Source organism: Podospora pseudocomata, assembly GCF_035222375.1.
Source record: "Podospora pseudocomata strain CBS 415.72m chromosome 1 map unlocalized CBS415.72m_1, whole genome shotgun sequence".
NCBI classification, from domain to species: Eukaryota; Fungi; Ascomycota; class Sordariomycetes; order Sordariales; family Podosporaceae; genus Podospora; species Podospora pseudocomata.
Window position 1 is genome coordinate 5,025,475 of NW_026946363.1, and position 20,302 is coordinate 5,045,776.

Here is a 20,302-nt window from a genome sequence, read left to right on the forward strand (position 1 = left end):
ATGGCATGTATATAAAGTGCGCTCACACAGCGAGTCTACAGTTTTCTTGCATACTAGTCAGGTTGTTTGAACAGAGATACCATATTAACTCTTTCGCGCGAAGATACACATCAGAGACCTTCCTACTCAGCGAGTTATAGACTGGGAAATCCAAATCACTATCTTCTACTTCATGAACGTGAAATATTTTATACCCCAACCTTCATCGCTCAAGGCGAAGAATACGTTCCCCTCGTCCCACTCCCCCCCATCCCCGAAGCCAAGCTGACACTCCTAGGCGTAACCGGCAACCCCATCTGCCCCCTCCTCTTCATGGTACTACTCCCCCCAAGCCTCAGCCCAGGACTCCCCAACCCAGGACTCCCCAACCCAGGACTCCCCAACCCAGGACTCCCCAACCCAGGACTCCCCTGCCCACCACCAACATCCAACCTCCCACCACCAACATCCAACCTCCCACCACCCCCTCGAAGCGCAACCATCAACTCCATACAACCCCTGACTCCCTTATTAACCCCCCTCAATCCCTCCACCATCCCCGGCCCAAAGCTCAAAATCTTCTTCCCTAGCGCCTCCCTGATTTGTATCCCCAGGTTCGTCCACTTGTTGAACAAGCTCTTGCACGTCGACCATATCGGACCATTTTCACTGTAATTGAGTGGCGATGAAGAAGACAGCATTGAGCGCAGAATGTCCGTTTGCTGGAGGACAGAGCTCGTTTTGGAGATGAGGTCTTCGAATAGGGGTACCATGGTGGATGATCGCAGTGAGTAGGTGGTTGTGGCGTTATTGATGACGGATGAGAAGAGGTTGTCGAGGGACGGGAGGAAGGTGTGGATTAGGGTTGTGAGGTTGCGGAGGGAGGTGAGAAAGGCGGATAGCTGGAGGGTTATGGGGGTCGTGACGTTGAATGTGGTGTTGGTGGATGAGGGGGTTGGGAGGCTGGGGAGGGGCGTTGATAGGGGTGGCGGGGAGGCGAAACGGCGGTCGTCGCTGTCGTCGTCGTTGGAGGAGACGGCGGAAGTGAAAGAGTCGGCTGATTTAGAGGTTTGAGGGATGACGGCTATGGTTGTTGTTGGGTAGCTTTGGGAGGTGGATCGCGATGATGAAACAGAGACGGTCACAGAGTTCGACTTAGGACGGTAAGGGATATCGGTGCGGACTTGCATAGGTGTCTTGGGGGTGATGGCCGCTCGTTTTGCACGAAGAGACGATGGCTGTTGCGGCTGAGGCGTTTGGGACCTGGGCGTCATTGGCAATGGCTGCGATGGTTGTCGACGACGGACAGAAGGAGGTGTCACTGGTGGTGGTTGGGAAGGACGAGCAGTCAGGATGTTGTTGCGGTTATTCAAAGGCCGGCTGGAAATGGCCACGCGCAGCTCCATGATGCCATGATAAACCTGCATGAGAAAGGTGCGCATATATCGGGGATCTCCATTGTCGACCAGTAAATCAACATTGCTGGCCAGCCGAGTACAAATCTGGACGTAGGCCAATATCAAGGCTGTGTAAGCGCGTTGCATAGGCCCGTAGTCCCGTGCTGATGTCCGACCGCCTGACGACAGTTCAAAATCCTGGATTGCCTGCTCCAGCTCTTCAAAGTACTTGTGGGTGTTGTAAAAGATCATCTCGAGACTGGAGCGCCGTGAAGTCCCGTCGTTGGTCAAACTCATCAACGTTTGTACGCACAAATGGATCTGATAAATGGAATATAGAACCCCTTTGAAAAACTCCAAGACCGGGTCTGGAATTTGAGATTGATAACGACGTATTGGCAGAGCGGAAAGCTCGCGAACACACAGCGGCCTCTGTAGAGACGGTTCTTCCGGACTGAAAGGATTGGAGAAGGTCGGCGCACCACTATAACTGAAACCGCGAAAATGACTGCTAAGCCGGTTCATATTGGGCACATCTGTCGAAAGGCTTGAAGCCGAAGACGGCGCAAGAAAAGAGCTTGCTGATCCAGGGGTGATAGTCCTAGAAGAGATGGTAGACTCTGTCGTGCGAGAAGATGCCGTATCTGGTCTCTTTGGCTCCGGTAATACGGCCGGCTGCTCAGGCGGGCTCCGTAGATCGTCACTCGATGCCGTCATTGTCAGTGGTATCATTCCCGACGGTCTCCTGGTGAACCCATTGCTGTACTGAGAAAGAGACCGTCTGCTGGAAACCCTCGGTGGTCTAGACAAAGATGCAGATCTCGATCCCGGCGAGGATGCAATTCCGGATCCATTTACCTTGACCGGAAACCGGCCGCCTCGGCGTGATGGTACTCGCGGTGTATCAGCACTCTCACTCGACTCATCCCCCGTCTCTGTATCAGCCATCCCTTCAATGATACTCACACTGACACTCCGAGCTAGAAATTTCTTGATACGCTCAGTCACAACACGGTCTGTCTCGCTCTCGGCCAGAGCCCCACTGGACTGTTGATCCTGGGCCGTTGGTAGCTGCAAGACCTCCTTGGGAGGATAGATGATCGGATTGCCCGTGAACCTCAGCCGCTGAAGGGAGACCATATTCGCCATGCTAGCGGGAAGTCTTGTAATTTGGTTTTCCTGAACCGAAAGCGCCTTGAGCGAAGTCAGCTTGGAAATCTCGGGAGGGAGCTCCCTCAACCGATTCCTTCCCACATCGAGGAACTCCAATGATATTAGATCACATAACTGTAGCTGTGGTCAGCATTAAGCCCTCAGATCCAGGTCAAGCAGTACTCACTGCCAAAGGAAAGACCTCGAACGCATTGTTCCTCGCCGCAAGGTACCTCAAAGATGTACATTGCGAGAACCTCGGTGGAAGTCCCTTCAAGGCATTGTGTGATAGCGCGAGCCTTTCAACCCCTGTCCTCAGGATATCGACAACCTCATCAGGTAAATCAGGAATGTTTTTCCCAATCAAATCTAGCGTGATTCCCGAACCAGTTGCCCCAGTGGTCCCCGACACTGGCGTTCTTGTCTCCTCATCTTCAATCGCTTTTCTCCTAGCCTCCCGAACGAGAGCAACGACCTGATTTGGCGAAAGCAACGACCCAGTGTTGGCATTATTCGCATTGGGTGATGTACCCCTCGATGTACTCTGCCCTGTCGACAAAGGCGGGAATCGCTGCTGCTGCTGCTGCTGCTGCTGCTGCAGTTGATGTGCTCTCGAAAGCGGCATCCCACCTCCAGAGACCGACCGGGCTGCCATCGGGGGAGCCTTGCGATGGGTGTCCATTCTTTATCAATAAGTCAAATTCGATTCAGAAATTAACAATGCAAACCCCAACTGAAAATTTCATCAGTGGCAGTAACAACGGAAACGCATATCTCAAAACTGAGAACCACTGTGTAAGAAGAGAGCTGATTGATCGATCCCGTCGCTGTGCTGTGTGCTGCCGTGCTTACCTCCTGCAGCACCATATCTCTAACCCTTCTGTGCCAGCCTGCCGCGCTGTACAACACAGCCAATCCTGGCACATCCTCGCGTGCTTGCTGCAAATCCCGTCAGCTCTCAGCCGTGTTTCTTGCGTTGCGTTGCCTGCCGCTGGGCGGGTGACGGGCAGCCCCCAATTACACACGAGGGCGCGGCCAGTGAACTGTCATGAATTCCATACCATCAAAGCTAAAGATCACCCACTCCGCCAAAAATATACATGAAGCCCCTCTCGATTTGTGTTTGGATCCAAAGCTTCCATAGTGGATATTTCCGATTATTCTTGTTATGAGAGTTTAGCAAAAATCATTGTTTTGAGCTCGTGGAAGTAAGACATCTCCAACCAAGTCTGCATTATTCTGTAGCCACGGAAACTCACCCATGTGCACGGGCCAACCATGGGTAACCATCACCTCCATCCTCCCACTATCCGTCCGCTCACAACAACTCAATGACATGAAACTCGGCAACACAATCACCCGAACACATGTCACTATCATGCGTGTCACCACTTCTTCAACTCATTCGTCCCAGCCCAGAACTTTGAGCATTCTATGGGAATCCCTCTCATAGGGGAAGCTGCCTCACTTACATGTCCCATGAGCTGTAGATATGTCGTGCGACGATCATTTTGCCTTTGTGGTGTGTGTTGGCCCCCTCTCACTCGCTCATGTTGTGACCAGCAGCCTTGTGAGCTGGCCCATCAGTCAGTCACCGGATGTAAGTGAGATTACAGCTGTCATCCCGTCATGTGACTTCGCTCCTGTTGTGTTGCATGAGGTAGGGTGTTCCAATGACGATGCCCGAGGCTGATCACTCATTATTGAGAGTTGTGAGGTATGCTTATCTTGATATTGAAGTTGAGATGGTTGTCATGAAAATATCTTCTCACAAATGAGAACCGGTAATTCTGCACTACTGCGTCGCATCGCATTATAAAAGCTTGATGAGTTGGTAAGCATTTATTGAGCGAACCCTGTAAGTGATGAGTCAACCCAAGACAAAAGCTGAACGTAGCCATCACCACAACCACAAGCACCAGCCTCTCCGTTTGTGAATTCTAGTCATTCACTAACCAGATTTCCAACAGTAGAAACCTGCTTTCTAACCCACCTTCATCAACACCCCCTTTCCTTACTTACACTGTGTACTTCATCTTGAGTGACAAATATCTCCTCTCCCTTCAAGCCAAATAGCCACCAATACGTAAACCACCACCCAAAAACATCACCCCTTGACACTTCACCAAACAACACCATGTTACGGCAAAGCTCAAAATTGATAATGCCAAACCCGAAATAACGTACGAATATTGTAACAGCATTCACATACCAACCAACCGAATGCCCTCTCATACTCCTAAAACCAACGTCTCCACTTGAACACCAAAACTCCCGAAACTCCGCTCACAAGCTATCTATTCTTCTTTGGCGTCATGTTCATCAAGGTGCTTACCTACCTCACATCGGTACCTAACTTACCTGCCGTCCGTCACCCATCACAACAAGATCACGATCGAAACACCCACCTTCCCCTAACATGGAGAGCCGTGGCAATATGTTATCCAGGCAGTCATAAGCATAAGCCAGGCAGAGGTGGGCCCAGATCTCCCATGCCATGCCCATCCTCCCTGTCGTCACCTTTCTTTGTTCATTCTCCCCGATGAGCGATGGCGGCGGCAACAAATGTCAACCGTCCCTTGTCCACAACTGTTAGGGTAGCCCCGCCAGTTCCGGAACGGAGAAACGGGATTTAGAAAATTGTGTTGTGTCCTGTCTCTTGTTGTGGTGGTGGTGTGGTGTGGTCCTCAGTCCGCCGAATGACTCACTCTGGAAGAGCGACCAACCCGGGAAGGAAGGAACCCGGGCCCCGGAATGCCGCCATCGTGATTCGTGACAAACCCAGCTGGTTGGACAAGAAAATTTAGGTAAGAAATCGGTTGACTTTGGAACGCATTGCATTGGGCTTGGAATTTTCCTGGGATCGGACCAGTTAGAAATGCAAAATGGGAACGCGAGAAAAACGCTGCAAAAAACTGGGGACAAAGGGACACAGCAAGCAACCAGATCGACCCCCGTCGTTACCACACCAACGATCCCATCTCCAAATACATGGTTGTGGCAAGTTGCTCGGTTGCCTGACCGTCGCTCATTTGGGCGCCCAAACAGGGGGTTGATGGTAAGCGCAGGCAGGACACGTCGGAGGCACGATTGCTTCGGTTTTGAGACAGAAAGGTAGCTGCTAGCTCCGATGATTTTGGCTAATAGCATGGTATTTGTGCGGCTGCTAGTCGCGAGTCGGAATGATTTCCTTGAAGAGGATCAAGTCTGTCCGTCTTGGTCCCTTTCAGGGCCCGAAGGTCTCGGTCTTGGTCGAAAACCTACGGCGTTCCTATAAACTCCGTTTGATGCAATAAGCCTCAGGCCTAAATGCAGAGAGAGTTGTTCTGGCGGTTGCAAATCGTCAGTCTCGTTGCTAAACGAGAAAAGGCGTTAGCAGCTGTCCAGCTCTCCGCTGCCCAGTGTCCGTCCATTATGCTCCTAATAGTTCCCAACGCCCCCTCTCTGCGCCCTCGGACGCGAGATACTGTGTCCTGGTATGTAATAACGACTTAATAACAGAAAAAGCACGACAAACGACATCGTACACAAAAAAACACCCACCACCGTTCGCCATCAAAAAATGACCATGATTCCCCGCCTTCGCCTGTCGCCATTTACCCCAAATCCAGGATGTCGCATGCAAAAACCCCCAGAACACGCTTTTGCCCATTTTCCTTGAGCCATCTCCAAGCCCTCTGCTAGGGACTTGATCTCTTCCCAGAATTACCACTTCTTCTCCCTCTAGCGAGGGACTGACAAAGAAACAAAGAATGGTGTCACAGCGAAGGGTTTGGTTGATTGATATGATCGTTATGTGCAGTTGGCGTATGAAACGCAAAAATAATAAACAAGGTGTTTGTCGAAACGTGTGGTGTAAAAGAATTACTGCAGAATTCCCTGCCACATCCCTGGACCTCCTGGTCCTCCGACTGCTGGGTGAAGCGAAGAGATCATGTATGGCTGAGCCGCCTCGGTTGAGCAGCAGACTCTTTTGTGACTTCCTCGAACCATCGACTCGGGCCAGGCACCGGCGTTGGTCGAGTCCATTGAAAGGTATCCACGCACACTCTCCTGCAGCTGGGCATTGTCCATTGAAAAGGTCCGGCTTCGCTTGGTTCCGCTTCTGACCGGAGCTGACGAAGAATCGACCGCTTGACGCTGCAACTCTTGAAGGGCCATGGCCGCATCATTCATCTCACGCTGCCTGCACGCATATTGAGCATCCAGCGTGCCATCGTAAAAGTCCTTACCCGCCGGGCCGGTGTAAGACTCTGGCGACGCTGTCAGACAATGACCCTCCTCATAGACTTCGGGAACCGAAGCGATGGTGGGCTTCAGGCTCATCCTCTCACTGAACGACCTTCCATACCGGCATCGCGCCTGAGCATCCAATTTGGCTGACGGCGCGTTAACCGAAGAAAGAGACGAGATCGAAGAAGAGCGAGAAAGACGAGAAGAATCCGATACCATTGACTCGGGCGAGGAGGCGGTCGAGACCGAGTTGGCAAGAGATGACCTGCGGGGAAGGTGGTTCATGGGAGACGAGGTGACAGCGGGGGGCCACCGATCCAAGGTCTGAGCAACAGACGTGGAGGAGGCTTGGGCCATGGCGAAACCCATTGATGAACTTCTTCCAAGAATGTGGGAAGCAGCACTCACAGCAGGAGTGCTGAATCCACGAGTTTGGGGAGTCGTGCGTGGTGTAGGCAACAGGCCTAATGCAGGCGCAAAGCGGCCAGGAACGTATGCCGAAGGAGGACTTGGCTCCATAACGACTGGTGCCAAACGTGGCTTGAGAGCCGCATCCAGATCGCCCCAAGGATTGGCACTCTCAGGGGAGCTGCAGATGGCCTGAATAGATACCTCCCGAGTGGCCCGCAGCCAAGGAGCCAACTCTTCCAAGTTGTCGAGCGAGGGCGTCAGGTTGAGAATAAGTCGTTGAAACTGTTCGCACTGCTGTTCGTAAACGCGCTGTGCTGAGGGGCTGGGAGGCGAAGGAGGCTGGGGTGTGAACTTGAGAACTGATTCAGACCACTTCTTGTAGGTTTCCTCTGTGATGTGCAGGTTCCAGTTCACAGCCAATATGAATGCCATCTCGTTTTGGTTGATCTCGGATGTTTTGAGTCCAGAGATTCTGCTCCAGGCACGGGCCGAGTAGTTGCGATCTTGCAGATACTTGGACGCCAAGATGAGAGCTGCGAGGAACATGCGGCGACCACATTGGAGGGCCTGGCATTCTCGGTTGCTGTCGGGCTGTTCCATGGTGAAATCATGGCTCGGAACGTGGGGTCTAATCAGGACAAGGTAGTACAAGGCAACTTGAAGGGTCGAGTAGCTGGTGCGGGACCGGCGCAAAGTTTCTTGAATGAAACTGCGCAGCGGGAGCACAGCACTGCTGCCCACCTCTTTGCAAGCTGGCGATGACGTAGGCCAGATGGCTTCGACCATGTGGGTCGAAGTGTCTAGAACAACATTGTTGAGCATATATCCGTTACATGAAGCAAGCGCATTCCTTACCGACGAGGTTGTCAACGAAATTGACCTTCCGGTCAGCCTGGCGCACGAGCGCAGGGGGACGCCCAGTCCTTGAAGTCGCAGAGTTGGAGGTTCGGCGGGGGTTCTGGCGCAATGGCGCGCATGATTCGGGCCGAGAATACTGTTCATGTTGCTGGCGGACCCAGGGATCGCAGCTCTTGATGACTGGCTCGCAGTAGCTTCCAAAGGAGCTTACTGAGCTCTGAGAAGATGTGGGCGCAATAGAAAAGCAGGATTCGCTGAATTCGGAGTCCGAAGAGGGTCCGTTGGAGGTATTGTCGTCCGAGTGCTGGGAGGATGCGTCGGACCAGATCGAGGTGGTAGAAGCGGATGCCAACGCGGCTAAGGGTTGGTTGTAAGTGGCATTGTGGAGGGAGGTAAGGGGGTTGATAAATGCGGGGGACAAGTATGTGTCGAGCTTCATCTTGGGTTAGGGTGGGTGGAAGTGCTTCCAACAACCTCCAGTCGCCGTCACGCCGTGATTACCGATTAAACCAGTGTGCTGAACAGATCGTGAAATTAACGAGATGCAAGTCCTGCAGCAAATCTCGAAGATTGCTGCCAAACTTTGAATGTCGAAATGGACAGAAGACTCCTAAAACAGGGTGCTAAAGAGAGCCAACTTTTCACGAACGAGCAGACCGGTAGACGGGACGGAGACGGCGACTGGAGTAGAGTTATTTTTCGCAAGAGGCATCGTGTGTGTGTCCCTTCGCTTTGTTGGAGCGGAAGAGCGGTGGTTGAGGCTATATGGCAGCTAGTTGCGTACCATAAGGGGCGGGAGGCGAGGTGTTGTTGAGGGTGGTTGGTGTAAGGGTGCAATCGTATGGATGGCTAACAGCGGGTCGAGACTCGACGATCGGATTCGCAATAGCTGAAGATGCAGGCGTGGTGGACTAGGTGGTCCTTGACAGTGGCAGGCTATGCAGGTACCGATCGGCTGTCTCTCTCCAACTGCGGTGTGGCTGCGAGGCCGACGGACTCTTTAAAGTGAGAGTATGGTGATGGCGACGGCCTGAGGAGAGCGGCAATGTGACTCCTATGAAGCGCGTGTCTTCTGGGGCGACCTAAGATAAGCTGCTGGCTACGGGTGGCCCCCCTGGTCTGGATGACTCTTCCCGTTAGATTCAGAGTGGCGAAGGCCTAACCGACTGTTGCCGCTAGGTGAAAACAGGTGGCCCCAACTGGCAGTGTGCCCCCTGTGGTCTGTGTGGTGTGACCTGGCGCTCAGCAACGGAAGCCTGAAAACGGGTCTTTCAGAAGGGCTGTGGCGACTTGGTAGTCACCGGGCTGGTTAAGCTGCCTGTGCAGCTCAAAAGGGGGGGGAAAAAATGAGTGGTTAGGTAGCGTTCTCGCGAAGCTCCCTCTTTTTCTCGCCTTTGTTCGACAGGCGGCGGATTCCTTGTTCTTTTTTGAGGGATGGTGTGGTGTATACGGTATTGGAGAAACACAGAGCCAGCGGGGTGAGTGTGTGACGGTTGCTTGGCTGTTGTTGACGAGAGCGGCGCAGAGGCTGACTCCGCGGGCTGCTGAAGAAAGATGATGAACTCGGTGGAGGAATGTCTGTTGGTCCTATTTTCCTTTGTCGCAGAGTGCAAGCGAATGCCGCGCGAACAAGAGAAAACGTTGCTAGACAAACAGGCAGGCAATCAGGAGAACGGAAAGATACCAGAGAGTAGAGATGTAACAAATTAAATTAAGAGTAGTGAGGAGAGATGGTCCGTCCAGATCTCACAAGCAGACTGCCAAAGAGTCGCTTCTTCCTAGATCTTGAAGTTGAGCATGATGGCTGCTCGATGGGGAAGAGAAGAGAAGGGAGCGTTTTGGCCTGGCTCCTGGGTGCCGAGTAGTTTTGAATGGGGACTCCCTGGGGTCACTGGGAGATGCCCACAAGTGCCAACGAATTGCCAAACCGCCAGCAAGCCCGTCGCATGCACAAGACAACCTTGCTCCCCACTTTGTTATGCACGCTCCACCCCTTCACCAACTCCACCCTTCGAATGTTCCCACCTTTTCCATCGACAGCCTGCACGAGCCACTTTTGTTCTTCACTCGTTCATGGACAGAACTTCCTTTCACGACGCATTCGCACTTTTGTCCCCCCTCCTTTCTGGCTGCAGCAAGACGGCAAGCACAATTTGCCAACATCGGTGGCTGTTCCTATGCCCCGTCATCCCCTCCTCTCCCCTTCCCACGCCGCCATCCTCAGCACATTCAAACACGGAGGAATAGTAAACTATGATATACCCTATCTCATCGCCTAGCGCCATAGCTTACTTCCATTCTCATGCAGCCAGGCCAACCTAGAGGTCATCATCGCGAGGACTCGAGTGTCCATCATCAGTTCCTAAGTCCAACCCCTCGCCCCTCCTCCCTCTTCACACGGCCACCAACTCTCTGCGAGACACTCTTGCAGTTTCAACTCACCCGTAGGAGGGATGGGATGGCATCGCCCATCTCCTGATTGGCTATGTTACTGCATGGCAGAAGGGGGCGGGAAATCTGGGTTGCAGGAGCGTGGCCAGTTCATCCATCCAAGTTGCTCACAAAGCAGATTACCCCTGTCTAGCGCCTGGACTGTTCTCAAAACAGCTAGCCCGCAACTAAAGGCGCAGGATGCATCATCACTCATCAGCACGGTGTTGATCCTGCCACACAGTCATCATTTCTTTCATTTCTCAACCCTCCGCCTTCATCAAGCTCTTGATCGAGGCAACAACCTCACATCAACGAAGCTTGTGGCATGAGAATAACATCGCGATGGTGACATCTTACAACGTGGATTGGAAATGCTCGGGGCTTGGGTTGATTCACCGCAGTGGAGGGAGTGACCGAGAGGCCTCATGAGTGATGAGTGAGGGAGTCTTGGCTGCGAAACATCGTCGACTCACTTTCACAGCTGAGTTCGGAGTGTTGCACAGCTGACCAGGGTTGGTTGGAACGGCAGTCTCGAACACCACCAAGTCTTTCGCGACCACCGAGAGGTGTGTCAGTGAATGCAACACCCCTCCTTCATGGAGATTCAAATGATGCCCAATATGGGTGAGAAGAGAGGCATCTGTTTTATGATTTGGATGTTCACAAATCATTCTCCAAGAGACGTAAATCTGGCATTGCGGTCAGTCATAATTTGGGCCCGCATTTCCTACCATCGACTCGGAAAACTGGATGGTCGGCGACCGGCAATAGACAGAGTCCGTTTCTCGTTGGCCCAGTGCACGCTACGGAGAAACCCTCCAAGGCAGTGACGCATATTCATGGATCGCTCGCACTCACAGCCGCGTTCCCTCATCAGTTCAGTGTCCCTAAATTTATCTTTGACCAGGCATTTACACAGCCAAACTCCATATCCCGTTAGTAACATACCCAGCAATCATCTAGGTCCATGATCACATCACAAGTCTAGCCTGTTCTCAAGATTGCTTGAACACTTGCAGCTTATCTGCTACAGTTGCGCAATCGTATCAGTGCTCTCCCGTCCCGTCACTACCGGCGCCCAGACCTTCTAGAATGAAGTCGCTCCACCATGCTACCACCAGGGCATCTCCGGGAGGTCTGGAGACCGTTTCATGCCTCCGGACAGGAATGAAATCTCCAGATATTCAGAAGCCTCGATACGACTTCCCAAGTATGACTCTCTCGGGTCCTGATACAAATGTTTGTCGATCATGTGTTGAGTCCAAAAATGGCCATGTCCTGGGTTCCCCGCAAAAGGCTGTGCTCGGGAGGCTCAAGCCCCATCAATGCCCCCCCTCACACAGCCAGTCGGGGTACTATGTATATGGTCAACCACTTTTTACGACCGAGAAAAAAGAATATCGCCTTGTCTGGACGAACGAATGCCACCGCTACCTTGGAGAGTTATGGGCTTCATGATGGCTTCGTTCATCGTGGGTCGCGCAAGTCGGCCGTGTCCACTTGCACAGTGGCCACTGGCTGTTTAAGGTGTTGGTTCCCTTTGTCAACCTCAAGATCTGCCTCTCATTCGTCGCCATATATCGCCATATAACCTTCCTCCACTCATAGCTGTACCAAGTCATGCAGTGTTGTCCTGCACACATCACCAAACCCCCACCGAGACACTCGATGGCCAGACGACCCAGCTCCTTCGTCGACGCCTATCGGCCTTCCATCCGGCGCTGTGTTGGCACAGTTCGCATGGATAGCTGGCCTGGACGCGTAACACAACCCTCAAAGTTTTTCTTTCTATCAGGCCTGACCGCAAGATTTGGCCTTGTCGCACCTCAACCGTTGTCCAATCACAGTGGGAACTAACTTTCACCCCGCCCCTCAAGGCTGTCACCATGACACCAAAAGAGAGTCGTGAAAGTGGCTCGCCATGAGACGCCCGTTCTTGATGCAGAGCAACCCAATGTCCAAGCACTCCACTGCCAGTGCCTTCTCGCAAGGCAGAAGGACCAGGGGGAATCATCACAAGTGTTGCTTTTTCGCACTTCACGCCGTTCTCGGCCATTTGCCTGTTGCGTACGCTGATCACGCCTTCGGCAGGTTTTATCTTTGCTTCAGTTAATGACCGGTTCTCAAGAGGTCGAGACGAGCTGGAAACCTCTGGTTCAGCCCCGCCCAGACTTTCCTCCACCATGACTCAACTCCAAAGATCACAACTTCCTTACCAAAAGTCAACACATGACCCGCGATATCGGATCTTTTGTCTCGGTCCCTGCCAACACTAGAGGGCTGATGCGATAATACACTATGGAATCACCGGCACCAGCCGTTCATGTGTATGGAGATCCAACATCTCGGTCGCCGATAGGATGGAATTGCTCTCGGCGACATTGTGGAAATCGCGTTGTCGTCAGCTGTTAAGCATCTCACGGGATCAAACCCGCTGCAGAATTCCCATGCTGCTGCTGTTTCCGTCTCCGTGCGGCGGGTTCTTACCGCGCGGCCCAGCGGCTGAATGTCTTGTATGATACCCGGTTGGGGGCGCTTGTGAGGCGGTCACAGTTAGCAGATCAGTCTTGTAGGTTGCTGATCTCGAAATCATTCCACATTTGCACATATTACCATACCTACTCTTACGAGAGCCTTCCCCTGTAGGTTGCCTGGACAATAACCACCCGGTAACAATCTAGAGATATTGTCGCGGGCGGCGCCGGGCTGAGTTTACCTGCTTCGGGTGCCTCGAATAACCGCCAAGGCTCAGATCCGACTTGCTCATCATCGTGATGCTCCACACCAACCGGGCTCTTTGGAAACACCATGATGGCCAAAGAAGCCTTTCCAAGGCGAAAGACGGGAGAGATCTACGCTGAAGCTGAAAGGGGGGCTCCGCAATAATTATTGACTCGGCTGGCCTCGTCCAGGCGACAAGAGTCACCACCTGCAAGACTGATCAACCCCTCGACCAAGACCCTCTATTCAGCTCTTTGCCCGGTACTTGGCTTGTCAAAGACAAGCCAATAACACTACTCGGATTTCCCGAGGCCGGAGAGCAGCACCGTGAATGGGAGGGAGCTAAAAGATGGTGCTGAGTGGTAATTCAAAAGGTTTGAGTCAGCCACCGACCACGGAGACCGTGAGATGATGATGATATGGAATATTGCTCTTGGCTTTCCACAGGGTCCTCCTCCTCCTGCTCCTCCTGCTCCTCCTCGGCTTCGTCATAAATTTGAGGCTGAGTATTTGTCAAACAAGTTATGGGGATAAAACCTTCCCAGTCTGGTGTTGTTGCTGTGTGGTTTGCTTGGGAAAATTGATGCCCCACATTTTTCTTGGTGGTTCGGAACCTGTCATCGTTCATTCGTTCTCTCTCGGCCGAAGGATGACGATCGCGGGGACGGGGATGGGTGAGGGACCCGATGAACTACCGACCAGCTTTCACATCCACCATCAATTTTCAATAAAATAAAAAAATAAAAAAATAAACAATTAAAAAAGGCTTGCATTGCGGACTCCCCGATCGCGCTTTGTCTTGCCGAGGGAAATAGTACAATTCAAAAGGACACTGCCGCCTATTTTGGATGGTGGTTGGAGGATAGAGAGCATGAGATGCGGTTCATCAAACAGGCACAGGCAACAAAAGTGTGGGGCCAAGGCAGCAGTGGGTTTGGGGGGTTGGTTCCACTTTTGACCTCGTTCGTACTGCAGAGCAACACCAGTTATTCTTGACCAGAAACTCCGTCGGGAAGATCGGGACAGGTTCAACTATGGGATCTCGGATGTGAGGCTGTTGTCTTGGTTGTATGGGTAGCCAACGTGACAACTGGCCTCGACGAGGACCATGATGAACTACACACATGAGAAATAGGGCTGGAAACCGGAACCCACGGGGAGGCGAATCACAGATAGGGGATTAGATATTACGAACTTGAGCCAGCGGAGAGTTGAGTCGAAGGGGAAGGTAGGTGATCCTTTAGCAGCAGTTGTGGTACAAGCTAAATGAGGCAACGCAAAAGGGCAGGTTAGCTACACACCATTACGGGCTTGGTCATCCAACCATCTCTCACGAAAAGTCAGCAGTGGATTTGCCCACATTTGCCCTTGAGCGTAGGATACGAAGAATGTGGCAATTGAGAGCCTGTCATTCTCGCTCAATCTTTTAACCTTGATCCCTACCTACTTGGTTTCTGAGGGGATGGGTATCTCATGTGATTTCAAGCTTTGAAACTCTCACGAGGTACGCCGAGGGGGGCGTTGAGTATGAGGATGGGAGGGGAAGGAAGGTAAGCCGAAACTTACCGGGGCTGCTGTTGGTGGAATTCTGGCCCGATCGATCGGAAAGCTCTTATTTTCTGGGTTTGGAAAGTGCGAGAGTTTGAACGCGGCGCAGTTGGCTTACGACAATAGTGAGTGAAATTTCGAAGGTGAGGTGAGGGGGGTTAAGGTGAGGTGGGGGAATGGGCTTGCCGTGATTTGCCTCCGTCACTAGAGTGAAGTCACTTGTTCACTTCATTCATCACAGCTAGCTTATTGCCACATCGGAACCTTGCTTGTGATGTGGGATCTTGCCATTCGCGGCGTTGTGCACGTATCTGACCATGAAGGACACGATAGTCACACAGAGGACACATTTACCTGGGGTCAAGCTCGCATCTGATCGAGCCTTGCTGATGATGATAGCGGCAAGTTGTGAGGATTTCACTTTACACATGAGCAAGAGCCTCATTCGGTGCGGGCTATTTACTTCGTCACAGTCGTACAGGTGGCCAGTCACTCGCTCGTGCATAGTTTTTCGTTCACTCAGTCATACAATCTGCCTTCATTCTGTGGCCCCCATGTGTAGGCCTTTTGATCTGGCTTCACTTTCATTTCCCCCATATCTCAATTGCCAGGCATGATAATCACGCTCGAGATATGAGATGACAAGCAAGCAGACAGGCAACAAGGTGAGGCAAGGTGAAGCAAGCTCACTACGAGGCCTCACACAAAACCAGTCACATACCTCATGAAGTTTTCAACAGCCCGCCTCAACCCGAGTACGATCACCCTCACACAGACTGCCTCACCTGCCTTGCCCATCTTCCCGCTCTGTGTCCTCCACAACAAACATGCCGGTCGTTCACAACCCCAGCCCTGTGATAATCAACAGGTTACATACCTCTGGCCCCCTACATTGCCCTAGATCGTAGAAACAGCTCGGCAAACATTCTTTGCCTATTGGCTCCCGGTGGAATGACAGCACTCGACCAAGAAGTGATACCCATATCACCTCACACAAATTACCCAGTGAAATGGTATGGTATCATGGTGCCACAAACAAACAAACAAACACTCTTTCCATTCGGTAAGAGTGTTATGTATGAGGGGGTCGTAGACAGATCGGCCGCCTTGCCGCTGCTGAGCCGTGGTGGAAACATGGGGGAGGCCATGATCGTGACCCATACACACTTTACAAGCCGGCAAAGGTAGGGTCAGAGAGGCCAACCATGGGGGCCAAGGCTCGTCATTTAGATGGAAATGAGTGTGCTTTGTTGACCGTCAGTCTGAAGGCCATGTATGATGATGTGGTCATCATAAGGCTTTGCCAACAAGACACATAGGCACGTAAGAGGGGTAGATTACTGCACTCTGATGGGAACAAGCCCGTGTTTGGATAAGTATCTAATATTGGAACTCAGAGCTTGTGTGGATGATTCGGTGAAGCTCTGCTAAGGTGGAAACAAATCATGATGATTCTGCAAGGTACCTTAGGTGGCTATGAATCATACCTGCCTCACTCACCCACATCCTCACTTTGTAAGGGGTAGCTACCGGCAGGTGATCCCACAACTAGAATAAACATGTTATCAACCAAAGTACCTTGTGGCCGCTTAAAGTCATCGTGGATATGTTTACTCACTCATGCTTGATCTCCATGTTCTGCTTCCTTGCCCAAGTCATGAACGAGCAGCTATCATCATCAACCCAATGACCAAGAGTTTGATACTCAGGGTAAGTTCGGTCCATCGTAATAAACTTGCATGACATCCACACTTCAATGGAGGTACACCAGACCCCAAAAGAAGTACACCGTTCTTGCTCGCCGTGACCAGCCAAGTAATGATCTCGTGCATATGCCCCCCTCACAAGGAACCAAAAGGGGTAGACCGACTCTCATTCTATCCGGCCAGCCAAAAATGGGAAAAAGCCTAATGCAATGTCACAGATCATCACCCCCCAGACTTGAAACTGCAATAGTGACATTGTTTCGGGACAGTCTTCTCAACACGACATAATCCACAAAGTATACACCTAGTTACTCGACAATATTCCCCCTTGACCACGACACCACCTACCTTACCAGCCCAGAGTCATACCCCCCTATTAGTCTCTGCCAATTCACCAGCAACATGTAGATACAACAAGGAAGGGTATCCCGCAAGTCATAACCCGCGAGCCCATACCTAGGTGCTCGAAATAGTTCCCCACGATCAGATACCTACTACCAAGGTAAGATGGAGACAAACACAAGCCCCCGGATGAGTCAAGCCTGTGTGGTCACAAACATTCGCCATCATCACAGTTACTCATGCTTGTATGACGCATACGGCGTAATAAAAAAAAAACACCTACCTATCGCGATTGACAGTCGTGATCATTATTCACAAGACTTGTCACTCCCAGCTGACTGCTGTTGGGTTGTTGGGCACCGACGGCGAGACTCGCTTCTTAATCACGAAAGCTTCAGGCAAAAGTAGAGTCAAAACAACAATACAAGACGGAGGTGGGGGGACTTGACTTACGATTGATGATGAATCATCCTGACAAGGAGTTACAATTGGGCAGCTCAAGGCCAACAAACACCAACCGTCATACCACATGGAGAACATCTAGGATGGAGTCAGAACTCTAGTCGCCAACAATGTAACAATCATTGCCAGATAGGAGAACATATCCATTGAGCAAGGTAACCAACTACCGAGGATGTATACGAGCCTCCCAACCCAAACCAGTTCGGCCACCCCAAGACGAAACGCATCCCACCACCCCTTTACTTGAGAGAAAGCGATACAATGCAGTGTTCCAATAACAACCAGTGGCGATGTGTCTCCCCTCATGCAGCAATTGATGTTGACACCAACTCAGCATGAGCACCAGCAAGAGAGAAGCTGTTTCTGAAAGCATGGCGATAATCGATGGTCTGGTACTAATCATACAAAACTAAACCACCTATTGGGCCCTTGCTGTATATTTCCTGCCACTTTTGATGCTTTTCCCTTTGCAACCATATCCGCCGTTTCAGAAAAAAAAAGAGGAAAAAGCAATCGCCAAACTAATTAAAAGTGAGGAGTGGTATGCCAGGGCCATGCTCAACAAACACCAACAACTCGTCTAAGAGGCCATGTAGGTGGAGGCATCGATACCCTCCTTGGGGAACTCACTAGTAAACAGTTAGCAGACAATTCCGGAAGTTGACTAGGGAGGTATTACGTACGGAAGAGCGACCTCGAAGCGTTTCTCAATGGCTTGGAGGACCTCCTTGTCCTGCTCGGTGGTCACGAAGGAGATGGCGAGACCCTTGGTACCGAAACGTCCAGCACGACCGACACGGTGGAGGTAGGAATCGGCATCAGCGGGCATGTCGTAGTTGATAGCGAGGTTGATCCGCTCGATATCGATACCACGGCCGAAAACGTCGGTGGCCACGCAGATACGCTTGTTGAACTCCTTGAACTCTTTGTATCTCTTGATACGCTCCTCTTGGCTGACACCGGAGTGGACGGCAATCGAAGGGAAGTTGCACTCGCGGAGGAGCTTATCCAGCTCGGTAGCGCGCAGGGTGCTTTTGACGAAGATGATGACCTGGTTGAACTGGAGGTCGTCCAGGAGCTCGTTCAGCTTACGGTTCTTCTCCCTCTCTTCAAGGGCAAGATAGTACTGCTGCAAGCCGTGGAGCGTCAACTTGGTATCCTCATCGACGTAGTGCTCGGTGGGGTTCTGCATGAACTTCCGGCAAATGGGCTTGATCTCGTCGGACAAAGTGGCCGAAAACATCATCACCTGCTTCTGCTGAGGAGTAGCACGGAAGATCTCCTGCACGTCACGGCGCATGTCTGATAGATTATTAGCGGTTTGGCCCAAAAAAAACCACAAATGATAATCGCCTTACCAATCTGATCAAGCATCTTGTCGCACTCATCGAGGACGAACATTCTGACACTGCCAAGACGGAGGTGCTTGTCGCGGACAAGGGCGTTCAAGCGGCCAGGTGTGCCGACAATGATGTGGGGGTGGGTATCCTTGTTCTTGAGTATCTCGGCATCCTTCTGGATAGGAGTACCACCGTAGAAGACGCCGGTCTTGATGTCGGGCATGTACTTGCTGAAGCGGTTGTACTCGTTGCGAATCTGGAAGGCCAGCTCACGGGTGTGGCACATAACCAACACGGAGCACTCGCCGGCAACAGGCTCGACCTGCTGGAGGGTCGTGAGGACGAAGACGGCAGTCTTACCGAGACCGGACTTGGCCTGGCAGATGATGTCACCACCAAGCATAGCCTGGGGAATGGTGGTCTGTTGAACTGTAGTCGGGCATCGGATTAGAACTGGATACGCAAATTTGGACAGAACGATGTGTGGGAAGGTTCATCAGAAGCCCGTCCATCGTCGCAGCAAAGACATGTCGACCACTCCTCCTCCTACACCACCAATCTTATCCTTCCAAACCAAGGTGTGCCCCGAGACCAGCTGAGCGAGATGCGGAAAACGCGACCACCTGTCACGGCAACGACGTTCCCACGCATCCGCGAAAACCACGACCAAAGGCCTTGGATGATGGAGACGGGGGAACAAGGTCCCTTTGTGAAACCTCCCGAAGGAGTTCGAGGTATGGAGCTCCAGTGAGCAATGAAGCAACCTTGTCGCTTTCCAAGCGCCGACTCAACCCAAGCGCGACAGCCGAGGCCATCTATGAGAGGTTTCTCTTGCGCAAGAGCTCATTGGATTTTCCAGAAGCATGGTTTGCCACTCGGGGTCGCCCCCGAGCGGTCTGACGGTCGCATGGTGAAGAGTCACCAGGTGCTTGCGCAAAGCGCGTCGACGGCGCGCCAACCAATAGCTCCATCCGATGATAGTCTTGTTTCAAAAATTGCTTTGCGTAGCTTTGCCTTTGCTTGCGAGATGGACGGACCCGTGATGATAGGAAGGAATAACGGGATGCTGGGGATGAGATTTGGTCACTAACCCTCCGAGGGATGTTCGAAACCGCAATCGGCAATCGCACGGAGAAGTTCAGGCTTCAACAGAAAGTCGCGGAAACCAGTCGAGTGAATACCGACATAGGAACCCTTCTTGTCGACATTTTGGGCGGCAGCGGCATCCGCCTTCTTGCCGTTGGAAGCGGGAGCGGTGGTCTCCTGGTTGAGCTCGTCGTCGGAGTAGTCGATGAGATCCTCCTCAGCAGACATGTTGGCTAGTTATTTGGCGAAAACTGGAAACGGTTGCAAGGCTTGTCGTGAAAACAAAAGAGGCGATGGCGCCAAAAGTCGTCAGGAAGAGTCGCGTCTGGTGAAAAAAATAAATCACCGAGTGGAAAGTCGCAAGGTGAGAAGAAAAAGGCGCGCGTTGGTGATGAATACCAAGACTGTCAGATGGCGAGGGGTTGGCGCGTTGATGAGAAGAGGATGTCAGAAAAGGAAGCGAGGGAGCAGAAAGGCGAAAATAAGGTTGGAGGTCAAGCAGCACGCACAGCCTCAAAACCTGACCTCAATCAGCTCTAACCACGAGTGGCTTAGCCAGAGCCGGAAAGGTGCCGCTTGGCCCGTGCACTGGGCGCTGGTGGGGCCAACGGAACCGTCAGAGCACAGGCCACCC

General features: G+C 52.0%; 5 protein-coding genes across 5 annotated transcripts; all 5 read right to left on the reverse strand.

Moving 5' to 3' along the window:
• Window positions 1-209: 209 nt before the first annotated feature.
• Window positions 210-3,210, reverse strand: SOG2_1 (RAM signaling network component; the record flags this gene model as incomplete). The annotated part of the gene is made up of 2 exons (XM_062886159.1): window positions 210-2,663; window positions 2,716-3,210. The coding sequence occupies 2 exons, from the start codon at window positions 3,208-3,210 to the stop codon at window positions 210-212; spliced, it is 2,949 nt and encodes a 982-aa protein (XP_062749213.1).
• Window positions 3,211-4,309: 1,099 nt separating this feature from the next.
• Window positions 4,310-10,145, reverse strand: PCL5 (PHO85 cyclin-5). Its single transcript, XM_062886160.1, has 3 exons — window positions 8,028-10,145; window positions 6,072-7,972; window positions 4,310-5,883 (listed from the first exon to the last, which is right to left on the reverse strand). Exons 1-2 carry the CDS (start codon window positions 8,467-8,469, stop codon window positions 6,393-6,395), a joined length of 2,022 nt encoding a protein of 673 aa, XP_062749214.1. The 5' UTR covers window positions 8,470-10,145; the 3' UTR covers window positions 4,310-5,883; window positions 6,072-6,392.
• A 1,960-nt stretch (window positions 10,146-12,105) lies between these two features.
• QC762_117323 (uncharacterized protein) lies at window positions 12,106-12,648 on the reverse strand (the record flags this gene model as incomplete). The annotated part of the gene is made up of 1 exon (XM_062886161.1): window positions 12,106-12,648. One exon carries the CDS (start codon window positions 12,646-12,648, stop codon window positions 12,106-12,108), a length of 543 nt encoding a protein of 180 aa, XP_062749215.1.
• A 4,720-nt stretch (window positions 12,649-17,368) lies between these two features.
• On the reverse strand, window positions 17,369-18,985 carry SUB2_1 (Suppressor of the cold-sensitive snRNP biogenesis mutant brr1-1; the record flags this gene model as incomplete). Its single annotated transcript, XM_062883038.1, has 3 exons — window positions 17,369-17,871; window positions 17,926-18,544; window positions 18,601-18,985. 3 exons carry the CDS (start codon window positions 18,983-18,985, stop codon window positions 17,823-17,825), a joined length of 1,053 nt encoding a protein of 350 aa, XP_062749216.1. The 3' UTR covers window positions 17,369-17,822.
• A 683-nt stretch (window positions 18,986-19,668) lies between these two features.
• SUB2_2 (Suppressor of the cold-sensitive snRNP biogenesis mutant brr1-1) lies at window positions 19,669-19,896 on the reverse strand (the record flags this gene model as incomplete). Its single annotated transcript, XM_062883039.1, has 1 exon — window positions 19,669-19,896. One exon carries the CDS (start codon window positions 19,894-19,896, stop codon window positions 19,669-19,671), a length of 228 nt encoding a protein of 75 aa, XP_062749217.1.
• Window positions 19,897-20,302: the final 406 nt, after the last annotated feature.